Here is a 22,610-nt window from a genome sequence, read left to right as displayed (position 1 = left end):
CTCTCTGACACCCTAACTCCTTCTCTCTCTCCGACACCCTAACTCCTTCTCTCTCTCCGACACCCTAACTCCTTCTCTCTCTCCGACACCCTAACTCCTTCTCTCTCTCTCTGACACCCTAACTTCTTCTCTCTCTCCAACACTCTAACTCCTTCTCTCTCTCCGACACCCTAACTCCTTCTCTCTCTCCGACACCCTAACTCCTTCTCTCTCTCCGACACCCTAACTCCTTCTCTCTCTCCGACACCCTAACTCCTTCTCTCTCTCCGACACCCTAACTCCTTCTCTCTCTCCGACACCCTAACTCCTTCTCTCTCTCCGACACCCTAACTCCTTCTCTCTCTCCGACACCCTAACTCCTTCTCTCTCTCCGACACCCTAACTCCTTCTCTCTCTCCGACACCCTAACTCCTTCTCTCTCTCCGACACCCTAACTCCTTCTCTCTCTCCGACACCCTAACTCCTTCTCTCTCTCCGACACCCTAACTCCTTCTCTCTCTCCGACACCCTAACTCCTTCTCTCTCTCCGACACCCTAACTCCTTCTCTCTCTCTCTCTGACACCCTAACTCCTTCTCTCTCTCCAACACCCTAACTCCTTCTCTCTCTCTGACACCCGAACTCCTTCTCTCTCTCTGACACCCGAACTCCTTCTCTCTCTCCAACACCCTAACTCCTTCTCTCTCTCCGACACCCTAACTCCTTCTCTCTCTCCGACACCCTAACTCCTTCTCTCTCCCTCCGACACCCTAACTCCTTCTCTCTCTCCGACACCCTAACTTCTTCTCTCTCCCTCCGACACCCTAACTCCTCTCTCTCTGACACCCTAACTCCTTCTCTCTCTTTCTCCAACATTCAATGGTATTGAATTGCACTATGGACTCTTTGCCCTGCAGTTGCCTGCCTCCTGATACCATTAAGGGCACCACAGTGGTTAGCACTGCTGCCTCACAGCGCCAGGGACCCAGGTTCGATTCCCGGCTTTGGGTCACTGTCTGTATGGAATTTACACATTCTCCCCGTGTCTCTTTGGGTTTTCTCCGGGTGCTCCGGTTTCTTCCCACAGTCCAAAGATGTGCGGGTTAAGATGTGGATTGTCCAGACTAAATCGCCCCTTAGTGTCAGGAGGATTAGCGATGGCAAATGCATGGGCCTATGGGGATGGGGCCTGGGTGAATTGCGGTCAGCGTAGACTCGATGGGCCGAATAGCCTTCTTCTGCACTGGAGGATTCTATGATTCTTTGATCACTGGGCATTCGGAAGATCCGACTGGAAAATCCCTCTCACTGGTCCCTGACTGTGACTGGATCGAGAGCTGAAGTCTTCCTGACGAATGTGTAACGCTCACTGTCTGCACCTGAAAAATGGCTTTTGTGCGCTGACAGTGATGGAAATCGGGGGGGGGGGGGGGGGGGGGGGGTTGGGGGTGGGTTTTGGAGGGGTGGCGTTGGGGGTGGGTTGTGGGGGGGTGGGGTGGGGTGGGGGGGGGGGGTGGTGGTGTTATGCATTTGGACAATGATTAGATCCAGCTGAGATTCCGTTCCCCAAACCGCCCCCAGAGTGAATCGCGAGCTGGCGTTGGTGAGTGTTTACGTACAGTACCTGGGGCAGGGATCACTCTGCATTGAACGCAGCTGGTTTAACAGTTCATGTACGCACTGCTTGTGAAGCACGCAGGTAACTCTGACGGGAAGTAGGAAGCTGTTCGGTCACATTGCTCCAGGCATCCTGCTGTGGGAGCTGACGGATCAGTTGGCCTTACCCTAGAGACCATTTCTCTACATTTATATCGCAATGTATTCAATATCCCACACTCCAAAGATATGCACCTTAGATGGGTTGGTCATGCCCCTTAAGTGTCCAAAAATGTGTAGGTTAGAGGGATTAACCATGGTGAATGTGTGGGGTTAAACAGAGAGTGGGATAGAGGAGCTGGGTAAGATACTCTGTCAGAGAGTTGGTGGAGACTCGATGGGCCATGATTCTATGATTCATTTGAATCCAAATCATGGTGCTGTCAGGAATTTCTTTCCAGTGGAGAGATGGGACAGTTGTCCACTCTGCTGGACTGGCGGACTGTGTTTCATTTTACAACATCTGTTGGTGGGATGAAGCAGCCTTTGGTGAGATGTCCCATGGCCTTTTCAGGGCTTTTTGGAAGGACAGACTGATTCTTTCTGAGCTTAAGAGAGAGATGCAGCCTAATGGAGGGCGCGTGCAACCATAAAGACAAAGCTTACATTCGCGGTGGCACAGTGGTTAGCACTGCTGCCTCAGAGCGCCAGGGATCTGGGTTCGGTTCCCAACTCGGGTCGCTGTCTGTGGGGAGTCTGCACGTTCTCCCTGTGTCTGCCTGGGTTTCCCCCCACAAAGACCTGCTGGTTAGGTGCATTGGCCGTGCAAAATTCTCTCTCAGTGTACCCAAACAGGCACCAGGGTGTGGCAACAAGGGGATTTTCACAATAACTTCATTACAGTGTTAATGTAAGACTACGTGTGACATGAATAAATAGACTTGTTTCTTAAAAAAAAACCTTAAATCACTTTCACAATCCCACAACGTCCCAAAGCATTTTGCCCCCAGTGATGGAATTCTGAAGTGGACATGCGCACAGCAAGATCCCAGAAAAAAGCAATACAAGAATGATCGGGCAATTGGTTTTGTGAAGTTGACTGGGGGCTAAATACTGGCCAGGACATTGAGAAGAACTCCCCTTCCTGTTCTTGAAACTAGAGGCAGGGATTATCTACACCAACCTGATAGAGCAGATGAGCGCTGGAACGCTACCACCCCGCCAGCCACCAAATCGGAGCGGGCGAGGGTCTGACAGCGGAAATCTCCATTGGCCTCAGGCAGGAATTTCCAATCTCACTCGAGAGAGGCCGTAAGATCCCGTCTGTTGTGTCAGTTTAATGTCTCGTCCAAAAAATAGTGACTGAAATTCTCAAACCTTGCCCGTGGCTGCGATTCTCCAGCCCCGCTTCAGCGGATGGAACTTTAGCTGAGTGCCAAATTCTCCGTTCTTGCTGGCAGCAGTGGTGGGAGCGGGTGAGATGGGAAAATCCCATCCCCTGACAACGCAGCATTCCCTCATTCCCGCACTGGAGTGTCAGCCTGGATTCACTTTTGATTTGATTTGATTTATTATTGTCACATGTATTAACATACTGTTCATAGAGAAGGGAAGGAGAGAGTGTTTGAGATATAGCTAGACTGTAAAGAAAGATCAAAAGTCTGACAGCAGCAGGAAGGAAACTGCTCTTAAGTTGGTGTACGTGACCTCAAACTTTTGTATCTTTTTCCTGATGGAAGAAGATGGAAAAGAGAATGTCCGTGGAGGGTGGAGTCCTTAATTATGCTGCCTACTTTGCCAAGGCAGTGGGAAGTGTAGACAGAGGATGGGAGGCTGGTTTGTGTGATGGATTGGGCTACATTCATGACCTTTTGTAGTTCCTTGTGTGTTGGGCAGAGCAGGAGCCCATACCAAGCTGTGATACAACCAGAAAGAATGCTTTCTATAGTGCATCTGTAAAAGTTGGTGAGAGTTGTAGCTGACATACCAAATTTCCTTAGTCTTCTGAGAAAGTAGAGGCGTTGATGGGCTTTCTTAACTATAGTGTCAGCATGGGGAACCAGGACAGGTTGTTGGTGATCTGGACACCCAAAAACTTGAGGTGTTGGTGGGCTTTCTTAACTAAAGTGTCAGCATGGGGGGACCAGGATAGGTGATCTGGACACGTAAAAACTGAGCTCAAATCTCCGCAGTGGGGACTGACCACACAATCCGGTAATTTAGACACTGGATGACTATCAACAGAGTTACCGTTAACACCCGGATGATTTTACCTATACACACTCTTTGCAGAATAGGAAGGTTCAGCATCTGGAAGAGAATATTCAGTGTTTCCAACATCTGCGGAACAGAATTATTTGCAGGCAGTAAGTGGATCTCGTGTGTCAAACTGTTTTACTAGGAACAGAACATTCTCAACAATTATCACTAAAACCTGCGACATGAAATCTGCTTCATTCTCTCCTCCTCAAACACACATCCCTGAACAACTCTGCCTTTCTTCACCTGAAACTCGCACTTCCCCTGACAGCAGCATCGGTACTGCCCCTACCCTCCTCCCCACCCCAGCACACACCCACCCCACACCCGGGGACGGCGGTCTCAGCTGGAGTCTCGCTCGCACGACTGAATGTTTTCAAGCTGGAGGAAGTCCAACAGGGGAAGAGAAAGGATCTGGCAGCAGAGAGAAACAATCATTGTAACAGGAACAACGTCCAGTTAAATCAAACATGCTGGAAATGTGTCCGTCCTTCACTATGGCCTCACCCCTATGGCAGCACAGTGGGGTTAGCACTGCTGCCTCACAGCACCAGGGACCCGGGTTCGATTCCCAGCTTGGGTTACTGTCTGTGTGGAGTTTCCACATTCTCCCTGTGTCTGCGTGGATTTCCTCCGGGTGCTCCGGTTTCCTCCCACACTCCAAAGACGCGCGGATTAGGTGGATTGGCCATGCTAAGTTGACCCTTAGTATCAGAGGAACTGGCAGGGTTAATATGTGGGGTTATGGGGATAGAGTCTGGGTGGGATTGTGGTCAGTGCAGACTCAATGGGCTGAATGGCCTCCTTCTGCACTGTAGGGGTCTATGACTCTACGAACTCTCGTCCAAATCTCCAGGTTCGCTTTAGAAGTTGTCAGCTTTGAAGGTCTCTCTTCACCCAATTGAGACTGTGCTGGCGCTTTGACAGAACTATCGAGTTAATCCCTCTTTCCCTCTTCAAGGACCTATCCAGAGTAGGTGGGGATGGAAGAGGAGGGGCAGGAAAATGCACTGATCCCTTAGGGAATGGGAGGTGAGCTGGTTAAAACTGACCAATGACCTTAATTTGTTAACATTGACTGGGCTGGACCAACCTTCAGGGATAGAATCAGAGAATCCTTACAGTGCAGAACGAGGCCGTTCGGTCCATCGAGACTGCACTGACCACAATCCCACCCAGGCCCTCGCCTCTTAACCCCAAGTATCTATCCTGCTAGTCCCCCTGACACTAAGGGGCAATTTAGCATGGCCAATCCACCTAACTTGCGCATCTTTAGAGTGTGGGTGGAAACTGAAGTAGCCAGAGGAAACCCATGCAGACATGGGGAGAATGTGCAGACTCTGCACAGTCAGTGGCTGGAATCGAACCCGACTAACCATTGAGCCACCGGTACGTGGCTCCTTTAGACATGGTTCAGTTTGGTATATAGGGGCAGATTTACCATGGCAATTTAGTGCAGTTGGCGTGAGCCATTGCCATTCTTGCTTTTCAGTATCAGCGATGTGAGCGTTGCTCTGTCCATAGCACTCAAAACCCAAATCTCTCATGTTGCTGTCAAAGGGAGTTCCATTCCCAGCCTCTTTGTAAATCCCTTCACGTTCTCAGACCCTCCCTACCTCTGTAACCTCCTCCATCCCTCCCGATATCTCTGCCCAACCAATCCTGACAACTTGCGTATTCTTGATTTTAACTTCTCCTCCTCTGCATTCAGCAGCCTGGGCCCTCACGCTCTGGAATTCCCTCCCCGAGCTTCTCTTACCTCCTTTAAGATGCTCCTTAAGGCCTACTTTTGACTGTTCTTTAGTTCAGCTGACCTAATATCTCTTCATGTGGTTCAGAGTCACATTTTGATTGACAAAGCTCACATGAATGTATGGACAAGGAGAAGGAGTGGGCCACTTGGCCCCTCGTGGCTGCTGCACCATTCAGTCAGATCAAACTGAGCCTATATTAACCTCAGCTCCACATCAACCCCCGATAACCTTTTACCCCCTTGCCCTATCAAGAATCTATCTAGCTCTGCCTTAAAAATATCCAAAGGCTCTGCTTCCATTACCTTCTGAGAAAGGGAGTTCCAAAGACTCAGAAACGCTGAGATAAAAAATTTTCCTCACCTCTGTCCCAAATGGGCAATCCCTTATTTTAGTTTTAGTTTCTCCCACAAGAGGAAACATGATCTCCACATCCACCCTGTCCATACCCCTCAGGATCTTTTACATTCCAATGAGCTGCTATAAAGCACCTTAGGACAGAAGAGGATCCATTAATATTAATACCCCCACCAAGAATATTGAGGATCGCCTGGTGGGAGAGTGTTCTGGACACAGAAGTACACCAAATGTGCAGAGATCTTCAGCATGTATGATCTTGAGTCAGTAGGAGCTCCATTGGCAGGTTCATGTGAGCTGAATGGATATTGGTCCCACGCACAAAATCCATTAGATCACAAGATATAGGAGCAGGATTAGGCTATTCGGCCCATCAAGTCTGCTCTGCCACTTGATCATGGCTGATAAGTTTCTCAACCCCATTCTCTTGCCTTTTCCCCATAACCTTTGGTCCCTTTACCAGTCAAGAACCTATCTATCTATCTCTGTCTTAAGTACACTCAATGACCCAGAATCCACAGCCTTCTGTGGCAATGAATTCCATAGATTCACCACCCCAGGCGGGGAAATTCCTCCTCATCTCAGTTCTAAAGGTTGTCCCTTTACTCTGAGGCTTTGTCCTCGGATCTTAGGCTCTCCAACTAATGGAAACATCTTCCCCGCATCCATTCTATCCGGGCCTTTCAGTATTCTGTAAATGCTGAGCTTGCTACTGGCACAAGACCAGTAGGTTACCCATGTCTGTGACACAAGGATGTCTGCAAGTAAGACTTCAGGTTGACTGGAGTCGATGCATTGGGAAGTCCTCAGTGCTGACTGGAATGATGGAAACAAGCAGTGAAGAAGTGTGTGGAGAAAACAGAGGGCAGGAGTTAAGAAATCCCACCAATGCCTCTACTTTCTCAGAAGACAAAGGAAATTTGGCATGTCAGCTATGGCTCTCACCAACTTTTACAGATGCACCATAGAAAGCATTCTTTTTGGTTGTATCACAGCTTGGTATGGCTCCTGCTCTGCCCAAGACCACGAGGAACTACAAAGAGTCGTGAATGAAACCCAGTCCATCACGCAAACCAGCCTCCCATTCATTGACTCTGTCTACACTTCCCGCTGCCTTGGAAAAGCAGCCAGCATAATTAAGGACCCCATTCACCCCGGGCATTCTCTCTTCCACCTTCTTCCATTGAGAAAAAGATACAAAAGTCTCAGATCACACACCAACCAACTCAAGAAAAACTTCTTTCCTGCTGCCATCAAACTTTTGAATGGACTTACCTCACATTAAGTTGATCTTTCTCTACATGCTAGCTATGACTGTAACACTACATTCTGCACCCTCTTGTTTCCTTCTCCATGAATGGTATGCTTTGTATAGCACGCAAGAAACAATATTTTTCACTGTATACTAATACATGTGACAATAATAAATCAAATTAAGGAAGAGAGAGCCCATAATGTTACAATTAGGCAAGTGGTCTGAACCAGATTGCCCAAGCAGTACCATTTGGAATTAGAGGCAAAAATCAAACTACTATCATTCAAGCAACAAGGAAAATGAAACAAGTTTAACCTGATCCACTGATACCACCTGCAAATATTCAGTAAAATCCTGATAACTAGATGTGCTGAAACTGTAATGTTTACAATACCAAACAGAAAACAAGCACTGAACAGAAAAAAACTTCCATAAATCACTCAGAATAATCACATTGTCAATAAATCTGCTATGAATTATCTATAAGAAAGTTCTGAGCTGATGTAGCAATCAACATAACCTAGAGACACATCAAATCACAGAGACAGTGTGACCACACTGGTGACCACAATCACCAAGGAACAAACAGAGTTAACTCAACATCCTGGGAGTTCCCATTGATCCGAAACTCAACCAGACTAACCATATAAATACTGTGGCTACAAGAGCAGGCCAGAGGCTGGGAATACTGCAGCGAGTAACTCGCCTCCTGACTTTTCAAAGCCCGTCCACCATCTACAAGGCACAAGTCAGGAGTGTGACGGAATACTCTCCACTTGCCTGGATGAGTGCAGCACCAATTCAAGAAACTCAACGCCATCCAGGACAAAGCAGTCCCACTGGCACCCCATCCACAAACATTCACTCCCTCTACCAGCGGCACATAGCGGTAGCCATGTGTGCCACCTACAAGATGTACTGCAGGAACTCACCAAGGCTCCTTAGGCATCACCTTACAAACTCATGACCACTACCATCTAGAAGGACAAGGGCAGCAAACATCTGGGGACACCACCACCTGGAGACTCTCCTCCAAGTCACTTACCGCCCTGACTTGGAAATATATTGGCCGCAGCTTCACTGTCGCTGGGTCAAAATCCTGGAACTGCCTCCCTAACAGCACTGTGGGTGTCCATACACCACAGGGTCTGCAGCCGTAGCAATTCACCACCTTCTCAATGGCAATTAGGGATGGGCAACAAATGCTGGCCTAGCAAATAATACCCACATCCCGTTAATGAATAAAAAAAGACCATGAAATGCACCACTGCCTGTCAATGAGGGAGAGAAATGCAAAATCCCCAGGAATGGAATTAGATAGAAACAGATATTCTGAGGATAGAATTTTAAGGTTGGCGAATGCTTGGCGCTCGCCATCCTGAGAGTCAGTGCGTAACACACTGATTCTCGGATGCCCACTGACATTTTAAACACTCGCTCGATCATTGATTGGCAAAGGGCAGGATTTCCGCCCACTCTTGGTAAACCCTAGCCAACCTGATTGGCTGACAGCACTCCAAACCTGTCCAGACACTGCGCCGCAGGGGTCTGGGACTAACTCCTGGGACCATTCTCATGGTGAATGGGATGCCCTGAGGAGTGAGGAGTGGGGCGATTGTGGAAATTGGGGGAGTGGGAGGGCCAGAGCTCCAAGGACCCGGAGGGGAGGGTGCCCTAAAACAGAAAGAACAAATACCTATCGGAGCTGAGGGATGCCAGCTGCAACGTACCCAGGTACTGACACTAAATTACACTTCTGGCCAGCTGACCTTCATCCATTTAATGATTATAATGGTGTCATTGTGTCTGAAATTAGCTTCTGCACTGTCGGGATTCTATGAATTCTACCATTGCTTAGACAGGGAAGAAGGAACAAGATTCTCTGTGATACAATCATTCAATTTGTCCTCTTGTGGCTTAGTCCCATACTCTTAACCTTGGGATGACTGATCAATGGCCAGATACACAGGAGTTCTCCTTTTAAACAGACTCACCATAGTTAAACTTCTCCTTGGAGGTCCAGCTTTTCTGTAAAGGCCAGTTCTGATCCCAGACTCCATCCAGGGTGCTGAGGAATGTGTCTTCTCCCTCATACTCCACAGAATAATCATCCTCTTCATCGTCATCCATCCCGTTGGAGGAATCCAAGCTGCCGACTTCAGTCGAGTCCGGATACTCCCAGAACAGAGGCCAGAAGATGTCTTTGTGGGACAGCCATTCTGCCGACGAGATGGACCAGTCGTTTCGATTGCCCCTCAGGAGGTCCATCTCGATTTCTGCCTGAGGATCATCCACCACCTCAATCGTAACCTGATCAGCAAAAAAAACCCAAGCCTCAGTTTATCGAACCAATAACCAAGCCCTGATTTCTACCCTTGAACAGATGTACAGACATCTCCAGGTGATAGCCTAGTGGTATTAGCACCAGACTACTCATCCAGGAGCTCAGCTAGCATTCTGGGGACCTGGGTTCGAATCCCACCACACCAGGTGGTGGAATTTGAATTTATTAAAAAATATCTGGAATTGAAAATCTCCCGATGAACATGAAACCATTGTCAATTGTCAGAAAACCCATCTGGTTCCCTTTAGGGAAGGAAATCTGCCATACTCACCAGCTCTGGCCTACATCTGACTCCAGAGCCACTGCAATGGTTGACTCTCAACTGCCCTTAGGCAGCTAAGGATGGGCAATAAATGCTGACCCAGCCAGCGACGCCCATGTCCCACGAACAAATAATTAAAAAAAAGTCTGGAGTCTGGTTTATGGAGATGGTCTGCTACGACAAGACAGTTACAGTTTAGCTACACAGTTGGTATGTTTGTGAGAGATTCAAGTTAAGCTGACTTGAAATCCTAATGAACGAGGGAAAGTGTCAAGGAGATGGACAGCAGATATCGACCTCAACCTTATGGTGACATGAGAACCATTGGCTACACAAATAAAAAGAATGTATAGTCGCCACACTCCCAAGTGACGATAGGCTGTTCGTCCAGACAAATACCATAACGTGGAGTCTGTCTTTATCCCTCACTGAATCTTCTGAGAGAACATGCAACACAAATACCTCATTGATTTCCCAAAGGCAAGCTAGACTCTGGTAAAAACATATATTCATCCATCCTTGCTTTTGTATTTTTCAATTCTGGCTTACTATCCTCCAGGGATATAAACACCCACAGGAGCCCTGCACAGCAACTAAACCATTCCTGCACATTCTCCCACTGGTACACACCTTCTCCGTGTCTGCTTTCACATCTGAAGGGGTGAAATGTTCACCATGCTGGTATCTTTGATGTACCTTGCTCAGGACTTGGGGGGAGAGACAAGTAATTGTTCCTTGAACAGCAAGGGTTCATTTAAATGGAGGGGGATCACTCATACCTTTCTCCACGCTGTCTGCTACCTTTTCATGTTAATGGAAATTGTTGGTTGGCTGTTTCTCTGGGGTACATTTAATTATGTTTGAATTACAAGGAGAATTATTTTTGCCACATTGAGGTTACTTCTCAGCCATGCCCACCCCAAGGCCTCGCACCCCAAGATTGTGTTTGATTCTGGCCTTAGGTTACTGCCCTGTGCAGAGTCTGCACGTTCTCCCCATGTCTGCGTGGGTTTCCTCCGGGTGCCCCGGTTTCCTCTCACAGTCCGAAAGACATGTTAGGTGGATTGGCCATGCTAAGTTTACCCTCAGTGTCCCAAGATGTGTAAATTAAGAGGATTAGCCATGGTAAATTGTCCCTTAGTGTCCCATGGTGAGCCAGTTAGGGGGATTAGCACATGGTAACAGGGATAGGACAGGGAGGAGAGCCTGGGTAAGATGCTCTTTCAGAGAGTTGGTGCAGACTCAATGGGCCGAGTGGCCTCCTTCTGCATTCTATAGTTGGGAATATGTTACAGTGGAGTGGGTGCAGTGGAACAGTGGGTACAATAATACATGAGTGTAATGGGACAATGTACCTGAACAGGCGCTGGACCGTGGCAATGAGGGTGCAGGCTCGATGGGCCGAAAGGCCTCTTTCTGCACTGTAGGGATTCTGTGATTCTATGAGTGGTTGGCGGGCTGTTCCAAAATGCAATGTCATGGTTGAGGCCACCCTAAAGAACAGGCCAGAACCCTCGCCTAACCTCCATGTGGCGTTACACAATTAGCCCAGCTCGCCAGTGTGCGCACAAGTATTCCTAAGTCAAGTTTCTGTGAAAATTGCCACACTCCGGGGCCTGTTCGGGTACACCGAGGGAGAATTTAGCTCGGCCAACGCACCTAGCCAGCACGTCTTTCAGACTGTGGGAGGAAACCCACGCAGACACAGGGAGAACGTGCAGACCCCACACAGCGACCCGGGGCCGGGAATCAAACCTTGATCCCTGGCACTGTGAGGCAGCAGTGCTAACCACCGTGCCAACGTGTCCCCCCCGCCAAATACAAGCAATGTTGTTTTATAAGAGTTATGCTACTGTTGATTTTGATTATCATGATTTTAGAAGATAAAATGGAAATTTTCAGATAACCCTTGTGGTATTAATGTTTATGAGATCAAAATGTTGATGCTTTCGTTTAATTTTTTAAAAAGTTGTGCATAAATTTATTACATTCAGCAGCAAATATTTTTAGTTGCCACACTAATTCTGACGGTTTTGTTTTGAGGGGGGGTTTGATTACTCGATGCTGCCCAGGATCCCTGACTCTGCCTCAGTGTCCACACAGCTGAGAAAGTTTGGGAATCGCTGGGAATAACGTCCTTTATCGCGATTCAGAACAGTAACGATGTAAAACTCTATAGCCTCGGTCAGACCCGGGGGTCACGCAGGGAAGCACGTAGAGTGTAGCAGGGGCAGGGGTCACCAGGGATGTGTTACCAGAGCCAGTGGGGCATCTTCAGGGTCATCAGGCCCACGGGTCATCGAGTCAAAGGTTATCAGTGTGCACGTGAAAGGGTTGCCGTGGAAACGATTCTGTTATCAGCCCGGGTGATCCACTGACCGATGTGTAAAGTGCTCAAAGACCTTCAGTCTTACAACTGCAGGGCTTGTTGCCATCTGGTACACAGTGCTTGTATCTGTGGTACCATGAAGTCCTTTCTCCCCCCTCACAGCGGGCAAGTTAGTGACATGGTCTTCCTGTGTGGGGCAGTTGGGCTTCATGTTGCCCAAGGCGGGAGTCGTTCACAACCGTGACTTCCCTCTGCCTGAGGCTCCGGCAGAATTTGACTCGGCTGCGGAAGTGTTGGTGGCCAATCGACCTTCACAGCCCTGGCAACAGACTGAGGAGCCGCCATCAGCCGTCCCACCCTAGGCCCCAGCTTCAAAAGAAGTGCCCGATGGAAGCTTGGGGGCCAAGTCTGAAACTAGTTAAACCGTTTTATTGAATGACGTGAATATCAGTCAAAGTGGCGGCAGTGCGTGTGTTTAATTTAAAAAGCTAGGGTGAGTGAGTGAGACAAGCCAGGACGCAAAGAGAGACAGAGAGAGGATCATGGGCTAAGGGGGCTGAAGGGTCCAACATGTTGTTTTAGTTAATTGTGCGTTCTTTAGTTTTACATGCGGCATAGGGCACTGTAAAAGGCCATTTGGCCCAACCAGTCCATTATGATACACCATTCGAGCCTCCTCCCATCTTTCTTCATCCAAATCGACCATTGTAACCCTTGATTCCCTTCATCCTCTTTACTTCCTCTTAAATACATCTACACAATTCACCCCAACCACTCGCTGTGGTAGCAGTAGTGATACAGTGGTTGGCACTGCTGCCTCACAGCGCCAGGGACCTGGATGTCGAATTCGCACCATTCTCCCCGTGTCTGCATGAGTTTCCTCCGGGTACTCAGGTTTCCTGCCATAAAGTCCAAAGATGTGTAGGTTAGGGGGATTGGCCATGCTAAACTGTCCCTTAGTGTCCAAAAGATGTGCAGGTTAGGTGGAATGACCATGCTAAATTGCCCCTTAGTGTCTAGAGATGTGCTATGGATTGGCCATGGTAAAAGCGTGAGGTTATGGGGATAGGACAGGGGTTGGACCTGGGTAAGGTGCTCCTTCGGGGAGTCAGTGCAGACTCGATGGGCTGAACAGCCTCCTCCTGCACTGTAGGGATCCTATGGTTCTGTCGGCATTCTCACCACTCACCGGGTAAAGAAGCTTGTTCCCAATTCCGAATTTGGCTTTCTTAGTGACTGTCTCAAGTTATGCCCTTCAATGGAAACATCCTCTCTGCAGTTTTGTATCATCAGATGAACATTTCAATAATAATGTGGAGCGTGTCCAATCTAATCTCAGTCTCTACAGCAGTGTCAGTGTGGGAGCTGAGAGTGTTTTTCAAAATTGCCAAAGAACAGGAAAATCAAATTCCTCTGTTTAAATTGACAGTTTAATAGTTAAAATATGACATTTATTCCCCCCCCGGGTATTTGAGGCAATTTCAATAGATACTGCAAAGAAAGGCTTCTCATCTTTAACATTCTAATACAGTTTAAGTGCTAAAATAAAAGCAAAATACAAGTTTGTTCAACAATGGGGAGGCGATAGCCTAGTGGTATTAACGCTCAACTATTAATCCAGAGACTCAGCTAATGTTCTGGGGACCTGGGTTCAAATCCCACCATGACAGATGGTACAATTAGAACTCCATAAGATAAAAATCTGGAATGAAGAATCTACTGATGACCACGAAACCATTGTTGATTGTCGGAGAAACCCATCTGGTTCACTAATATCCTTTTTAGGGAAGGAAATCTGCTGTCCTTACCCGGTCTGGCCTACATGTGGCTCCCGAGCCACAACAACACGGTTGACTCTCTACTGCCCTCTGAAATGGCTAAGTGAGACACTAAGTTCAAGGGCAACTAGGGATAGGCAATAAATGCTGCCCACAAATGATTAAGAATTAAAACATAATGCCGGGTGGTGGGGGATCAGAGATTGCCATGCAGATCCCTCCCCTGGGAGAGTGAATGTTGAGTTTAGTCTACATTTTGGCAGGTTAGACATGGACTGTGGATGGGAGAGGCTTGATGGACCATCTCCTGCCCACAAGCTTACAATCGTTTCTCTCACCTGAATGTTTGGGTTCTGGGCGTTCAGGTCGGCATTAGTCAGGTCAGGGAAATTCTTCAGGTCCAAGACGAACGGATCCACCTCCTCCAAGTTGGAACCAAATTTTGGCTGGGCCTGGGTGCCCTGTGTCCCTTCAGGAGACCACCGGCGCTTGTGGCGTTGCTGACTGCTCTGCTTCCAACTCTGCAGCTTGTTATTTTCCAGCACTGGCTCCGGAGTTTGAGTCGACTTTGTCATCAAATGACCTTCGACCTTCTGAATGAAAAGGAAGATTGAGACAAGGGTGACAGTCGGTAAAATAACCTAAGCTCTACTGTGAAATGGGAGATTGCAGTTTGTTGATTTATTTTAGTCTCGGTCCAACCCTCCACCTCCCGCCACACCTAGTTGACTCTTGCTGTGCTAATATTTCAGCTAAACCCTTGTCTGGAGTGAGGAACTTCTTCAGGGTCTGGTTTCTCTGAGGCTTCTTTCTCACCTGCCGGAGGACATGGTGGGTCGCTGCTCACCCTCACCTGTAAAAGTTGGTGAGAGTTGTAGTGGAAATGCCACATTTCCTAAGCCTCCTGAGAATGTAGAGGCGTTGGTGGACTTTCTTTACTGTAGCATCAGCATGGAGGGACCAGGATAGGTTGTTGATGATCTGGACACCTAAAACCTGTTTTCTCTCTCTCTCTCTCTCTGTATCTATTGTGCCACAGAAACTGTTTCAGTTTCTGTTTCGGATTGAAACAGTTTCTGTAGCACGATAGATACAGAGAGAGAGAGAGAAAACAGTTTTTAGGTGTCCAGATCACCAATAACCTGTCCTGGTTCACCCCATGCTGCTGACGCTACAGTTAAGAAAGTCCACTAACCGCTCTACATTCTCAGGAGACTAAGGAAACTCGGCATGTCCACTACGACTCTCACCAACTTTTACAGATGCAGCTTAGAAAACATTCTTTCTGGTTGTATCACAGATTGGTATGGGCTCCTGCTCTGTCCAAGACTGCAAGAAGTTACAAAAGGTCATGATTGCAGCCCAATCCATCATGCAAACCAGCCCCACAACCACTGACTCTATCTACACTTCCCACTGCCTCGGAAAAGCAGTCAGTATAATCAAGGACCCCGTGCACCCCGGACATTCTCCCTTCCACCTTCTTCCGTCCAGAAAAAGGTACAAAAAAATCTGAGGTCACTTAAGAACCGACTCAAGAACAGCTTCTTCCTCGCTGCCATCAGAGTTTTGAATGGACCTACCAAATATTAAGTTGATCTTTCTCTACGCTGTAGCTATGACTGTAACACAACCTTCTGCACCCTCTTTTTTCCTTCTCCCCTATGTACTCTATGAATGATTCGCTTTGTCTGTGTAGTGCGCAGGGAACAATACTTTTCACTGCATCTCAATATGTGACAATAATAAACCAAATCAAAAACTGTGTGATGATATTGTAAGTTTTATATCATGCAGATGGAAAGCAGTGAGAGAGAGAGAAAGATAACATCTGAGCCTCTCTGTCATCTTGATGTCTGAGTAACATCACTATAATCTGGGGCAACATTGACAGGTTATCTGCTTTATCTCTGGGGGACCTGCAGCGAGATAATGAACTCAAGGGTTTGTTGAGATGTGCGACTATTTACCACTTGAAAGGATTTCATTTATTGGCAGCTAAAGCGGCTCGCATGGAATCTCTCCCACTCAGACACTGGCAGGAATTCTCCCACCTTGCTCGCAGCCGGGGTTCTCCAGTCCCGCTGCAGTGAAAGCAGATTTGGTTGAATGCCAAATTCTCCATTCTCATCTGCAGGGGTCACGGGGTGAATGAGACTGGAGAATTCCTGACACTGTTCCCGTGATTCCTCTTGTAACAGCAGCAGTGCCTCACTATGTAACACACAAGGGGGATCTTCTTGTAACTTACAGGATACTGCGAGGCCTGGATAGAGTGGACGTGGAGAGGATGTTTCCACTAGTAGGAAAAAGTAGAATCCGAGGGCACAACCTCAGGCTAAAGAGGTGATCCTTTAAAACAGAGATGGGGAGGAATTTCTTCAGCCAGACAGTGGTGAATCTGTGGAACTCTTGGCCGCAGAAGGCTGTGGGGGCCGGGTCTTTGAGTGTCTTTAAGATAGATAGGTTCTTGATTAATAAGGGGGTCAGGGGTTGTGGGGAAAAGGCAGGAGGATGGAGATGAGAAAAATATCAGCCATGATTGAAAAGCAGAGCAGACTCGATGGGCCGAGTGGCCAAATTCTACTCCTATGTCTTATAGTCTTAATATATTATTCTGCTGTGGAGACAGAGTTGTGTTAAACAGCTATTTTATGGCTCTAAACAGAACCTGGGGTCAAGCAGAGTTTTCAGTGAAAGAATTTTATGTGGTTTGGAACCTATTTGTAAATGTCATTCAAAACAAACGTATGACTCTCTTTCTCTTTTTATACTTCTGACCCATCGGCATGAGACATCCAGAGAGCAATAGTTTCATAGAATCCCTACAGTGCAGAAGGAGGCCATTCAGCCCATCAAGTCTGCACCAACAACAATCCCATCCAGGCCCTATCCCCATAACCCCAGGCATTTACCCAGCAAGTCCTCCTGACACTAAGGGGCAATTTAGTACGGCCAGTCCACCTAACCTGCACATCTTCGGACAGTGAGAGGAAACCGGAGCACCCAGAGGAAACCTCCCCACAAACACGGGGAGAAAGTGCAAACTCTGCACAGACAGTGACCCAAGCCAGGAATTGAACCTGGGTCCCTGGCGCTGTGAGGCAGCAGTGCTAAACACTGTGCCACCGTGTCACCCGCTTCTCTCAAAACCTTTATGTATCACAGTTTTAACAAAACGTTGTTCAATTTAAATTGGAATTCAGGGCTTGAAATTGGAAAAGTAACGCCGGAAACCCAGAACAGTTTGGTTGCTCTGCCCTACCCCCCAGCAGCAGAGGTCTTGAGGCACAGAGGGTCGCTTGCCTTCCCCCTCAACCAAAGGCTCCTCAAAGGCCTTCAGTGACACCCTCACAACAAATTCATTGGTTGCCCAGATGGGTATTGGATGCTTGTGAAGGATGATGGGTGGGAAGGGGTGGGAATACCAGGAAAATGCTGTAGGAAGGAGGAGGAATCACACGGTGGTGCGGAGGGGAAAACACTGCAGAGCTGCCTCAGCCAGAACGATGCTGTTTAAAGAGGGCAAGGTTACGAGGCATTAGATAGAGAGAAACATCTCAGGAAGAACAACAAAGAGAGAAGGGATTTGCGTTTGAGAGCTCTCAAATTCAACAAATTTCACTGGCAAAGGGAAACCTCCTAAGCCACAGAGTGAGCGTTTTCCTTCTCTCGCTGTTTCTGCCTCGTGTACGTTTCTTTTTTAAGGTTTTTTTATATATCCTTTTGCGGTTTCCTGTGCTCCGATTCACAGCAAACAAGGATAGCATTAACATTCCTTCATTACGCTCTGACTACAGAGACAGACCATGAGGAATGCACCAAGCACTCAATTCATGGGAATTTTCCAGGGAGGGACTCAATCTCCCAGCGTGCCTCTTGGTCCAATGGGCAGCAGTGACTGGATCTCAGCCATGAAGGCGTAATGGGAGGAGGGAGTAGGCCATCTGGCCCCTTGACCCCCCCCCTCCTAGCCCCTCAGAAAGATTATAGCTGGCCTTCTGCCTCAACTTCACTTTCTCGCCCCTATCCCCATTACCCCTCGATTCCCTTCAGAGTCCCAAAATCTATCGATCTCTGCCTTGAATATACTCACAAAGATGGAGCAGCTTCCCCGCCCCCTCCAGCCAGATCAGCAATGGTCTTATTGAATGGTGGAGCAGGCCTGAAAGGGTCCACTCTTGCTTCTATTCCCCTATTTTCTCTCCGGTGTAGAGAATTCCAAAGATTCTAATGAATCTTCTGAGCGGAGAAATTGCTTGGCATCTCGGTCCCAAATGATCGGCCCTCTATCCTGAGACTATGTCCGACAGTTCCAAGCTCTCCATCCAGGGAGAAACAACCTTTCCGTGTCCTCTGAGCCTCACATGTTTCGACAAGCTCACTTCTCATTCTCTGGGAGTCCAGTGTAGGTCGGTCACATCAACTCAATAAAGCCGTGTTCTCAAAGCATTCCAATCAGTGGATTTTATTTAATGGTGGGCGTGGGATAGAAACGTCATCAACAGAGCAGGATTTGTGTGGTAAAGTTGTATTTTGAACGCCATAAATAACAACTTACCTTTGAAATGTAGCCATATTTCATCCCACCTGTTCTGAAACTCTCCATGATCTCCGTTACTCCCCGATTTTCAGGGTACCTTCAGCTGCCAGAACCCCCCCCAGTAAGATACAAGATCCCATTGCAAGTCTGTGGCAAGTGATCTTGAGTTGTTTTCAACGAGGGCAGCACATGAGGGAGGTGTTCTTGCTGCCGATTGCTGTCTACTGACCCCTGCTGGCAAGGGCAGGAATGTGGCTGTGGCGTTCGTACATGCCCAAGGCATTGGCCATTGCTTTCCACAATCATATAGTTATTCAACATGGACAGCCTGCTGATACTTCCAGTCTAAGATCATAAGAAATAGGAGCAGAAGTAGGCCAGTCGGTCCATTGAACCTGCTTGCCATTCAGTAAGATCATGGCTGATCTGATTGTGGCTTCTTTCCTGTTCCCCCATAACTCTTGACTCTTGCACTGACTCAGGAAACCCAACTGGAAAAAGCACATAGCTTCCCCCTTTGTTCCCATGACGATGGGGCCTTCTCCATCTCTTTGCCCGTGGCCTCATCTTGATCGCTTGCAGGGTCTGGCTTGGGGGTTGGGGGGTTGTGTAGTGGATAACCCACTGCAGGGGGCTCGCCCCTGATGGTACCTCTAACTGGGTGTCCACCGTATCTGTCTCCATGTCCAGGCCAGAATCTTCATCGCCCAGAGCACTGGCTCTTGAGTTTTTAGAGGCTGGTCCGCAGGCTGGTGTGAAAGGCACAGAAGATGGCACGTTTGTAGAAACAGTTGCCGCTGCGGAGGGTTCTCTATGACGGGAGTGACCTCCTTGCTTCTTTAAGGTCAGTAATACTGAGTAAACCCTCAGACACTCAGTGAAGCCCAGCAGAGAGTTAGACATTGCCTCAGCTGATGAGATCTGAAATAATCCTTATCACGGGGGCAAATGAAAAGCAGATCACAGAGCAACGAGAAGCTGTATCTCATCACACACGGTGTTGAAGACAGCCTGGGAGGGCTTTGCAAACACAGAAACCATCCAGTGAAAGGGTAAATACTGGGCATCTGGACAACTTGCTAAAACCTCTTACGCTGAGTGGGGTTACACCTCATTCAAAAAGGTACCCCATAAACAGGGTCACTGTAATCCACAATCTCACCATCTGGGTCCCCATTAACCAGAGTTTCAACATCTGGGTCCCCATTAACCAGAATCTCACTGGTTAAATGTCAGACAATCCAGTGAAAGAAACACAAATGTTTCCTTTGCATTTCTGGGAGTTGGAACATCTCCCTCCCTGACACACACACAAATACACACACACATGCAGACACAGACATACAGATACAGACACACACAAACAGATACACACAGGTACTTACAGAAACACACACACATATAGATAGACATAGACACAGATACTTACAGACACACACACACAAACATACACACGTACAGATATACAGAGATATACACATACTGCTAGAGATACACACAGATACACAAACACACGCACACTGCCACATACAGACAGATATACACACTGCCAAAGATATACTGAGATATATACACACTGACTTAGATATAAACACACACAGACAATATGTACAGAAAGACTAACAGAAGCAGCAGCAGAGAGGCAAGAGTTTGAACATTGCTGAAAGAGTTGGGACTTTGAGTCGATGCAGCCACAACGACACCCCCATCCCCCCCCACCCTGTGGAATCTGTGCAGAGTGTGAACCGCTCACATCCCTGATTTTAATAACATTCCGGGATCGCACACTGCCAGCAGGGGGAGGGGAGGGGGGTGGGGATGTTAGTGTCTACAGCCGGTACACGGAGCAATCCAAATCCTCAATAACACGTGGACAAAACTCAAGGAGAAGCTGAACTCAAACAAAACCCACCCCAACTTCAAAAAAACCCACCCCAACTTCAACACCCCCCTCCCCCACCCCCACCCCCCGGGGAAGTATCAGGCTGTGATCTCTATCTGACTCACCTGGGTGTCCCCAGTCCCAGTTCACACTCCTAAAGGGAGGAATGCTGGAACTGTAGAAATCGCTGCATTCTGCAGCCTCCTGATCCTCACTGCACACTGGGTGCCCCCACAGTCAGGGTATAACTCCGGTCCCTTCTTAAGTTAGTTTCCCCCAACCCCACAGGCTGAGGCACCTGGATTCCCGGGGAGGGGTAAGGGGGCGATTTGTCTTCACCCTGAGCTGCCTAGGGGATTTTCACAGTAACTTCGTTGCAGTGTTAATGTAACCAATAAACTCTGCTCTCTCCCTCTGCATCGCCAACAGGACAAAGCCCGAGAGACACATTTCAAGCACACAGACCCCACATTCCAAGCTTCAACACAGTATCAGGAGCCCCACTTTCCAACTGCTAGCTTCCAAATGATATTAATTTAAAATTCAATCAAGACTTATTAATTTAAAATTCAAAGTCTTCTCCATTCATATTTCCAAGGTTCTCTCTCTCTCTGGTTGTGCTTTTCCTTTTTTGTTAAAAAAAAACAAACTTAAGTACCCACTCACCTCCTGCTCTGCACTCTGGCTTTCCTGCTGGTTTCTGAGCTCGACTTTCGCAGTTGGAATTCCTCGAAGCAGAGGGAAGAGGGTGCTCAGAGAAAGGAGGGCGAGGAGCCGGGCTGTGTGTGTGAGGAGCTGCATTTCCTCACCCTGTGTGTGTGTGAAAATCTGAAATAAAATCCGGGGCTGCACTGGGACTAGCCCAGCCTCTCTGTGTGGCTACAGACACTCACTCACTCGTCTCTCCTCACTCCAGCTCCCCAGTGAGTTTCCTCCCTCTCAGCCTCAGCACTTGATGCTCAAGATTAAAGTGATTTTTTTTCCCTTTCTTTCTCTCCCCCACCCCACCCCGTCCCGTCCCGTCCCGTCCCTCAATCAATCGCAATCACTGGTAAATTATCAAACACCTTTCTAAACCTTGCAAACTGACACAGCTTTCTGCGCCCGAGGTGAAACTGACAACTGTTGATACTGAGAGGCAGACGGGTTATTAAAGGGGGAATCTGGCTAACAGTGTTACTGCTGCCTCTCACTGTCCAGAGCCCAGGGCAGTCTCCCTGTGCGGTGAGGCAGACGTCTCAATCTCCAGAAACCCTCTCTACATTTCTCCTTCCCTCTCTATTCCCCCCTTTACTCTATTTCCCTCTGTTTTCTTCCTCTATTTCTCTATTACTCTCTATCTCTCTATTCTCCTATATATTTATTTCTCTTTCCCCCTTTCTATTTCTTTCTCCCTCTCAATCTCTCTCCCTGTCTCTATCTCTATCTGTATTTCTCTCTCTATTCTCCCTATCTATCTCTATCTGTTTCTCTCTTTATTTCTCTCTCCCCCTCTCTATTTCTTTCTCCCTCTCTTAATCTCTCTCCCTGTCTCTATCTTTAACTGTATTTCTCTCTCTATTCTCCCTATCTCTATCTGTTCCTCTATTTCTCTCTCCCCCTCTCTATTTCTTACTCCCTCTCTTTATCTCTTTCTGTCCCTGTCTCTATCTCTATCTGTACTTCTCTCTCTATTCTCCCTATTTATCTCTATCTGTTTCTCTCTTTATTTCTCTTTCCCCCTCTCTATTTCTTTCTCCCTCTCTTAATTTCTCTCCCTGTCTCTATCTCTATCTGTATTTCTCTCTTTATTTCTTTCTCCCCTCTCTATTTCTTTCTCCCTCTCTTTACCTCTCTCTGTCCCTGTCTCTATCTGTATTTCTCTCTCTATTCTCCCTATCTATCTCTATCTGTTTCTCTCTCTCTTTCTCTCTCCCCCTCACTATTTCTCTGTCCCTCTCTCACTTTTTCCCTATCTCTCTCTCTCTCTATCTGTATTTCTCTCGCTCTCTCTCCCTCTCTCCTGATCTCTGTCTGGGTGAGGTTTTGGGTTGATTTTGCTCTATTCTCTGTGGCTCGGTCCGGGTTGGGAATAAAAGCCCAAAGCAGCGAGACGTCAACAGCTTTAGTGACGTGTGGGTGTTTGGGGGAAGAGTCTTAAACGGGAGAGATGCTAAATCCCTGGCAGAGAGAGGGGAGAGGGGTCAATGATGTGGGGGGAGAGAAGAGGCGATAATCCCCCAGCCTTAGGGGAAATTATAACCAAAGTTCAGATACATTGGGAGGGCGAGTCACAC

At 47.8% G+C, this 22,610-nt stretch overlaps 1 protein-coding gene across 1 annotated transcript in view; it reads right to left on the bottom strand.

Moving 5' to 3' along the window:
- Positions 1–21,199, bottom strand: part of LOC145352422 (isthmin-2-like) — a 29,843-nt gene extending 8,644 nt beyond the window's left edge. The window contains exons 1-3 of the mRNA XM_080202264.1: positions 21,001–21,199; positions 14,248–14,499; positions 9,191–9,506 (exon numbers count right to left, since the gene is read on the bottom strand). Of these exons, the coding sequence (XP_080058390.1) occupies positions 9,191–9,506; positions 14,248–14,499; positions 21,001–21,135 (703 nt within the window). The 5' untranslated portion in view covers positions 21,136–21,199. The remainder of the gene's footprint in view (positions 1–9,190; positions 9,507–14,247; positions 14,500–21,000) is intronic.
- Positions 21,200–22,610: the final 1,411 nt, after the last annotated feature.

This window comes from Carcharhinus amblyrhynchos, chromosome 14 (assembly GCF_965287045.1).
Source record: "Carcharhinus amblyrhynchos chromosome 14, sCarAmb.v2.hapA, whole genome shotgun sequence".
In the NCBI taxonomy this organism is placed as follows: Eukaryota; Metazoa; Chordata; class Chondrichthyes; order Carcharhiniformes; family Carcharhinidae; genus Carcharhinus; species Carcharhinus amblyrhynchos.
The sequence above is the reverse complement of the archived record's forward strand: the minus strand, read 5'-3'. Positions and strand labels throughout refer to the sequence as shown.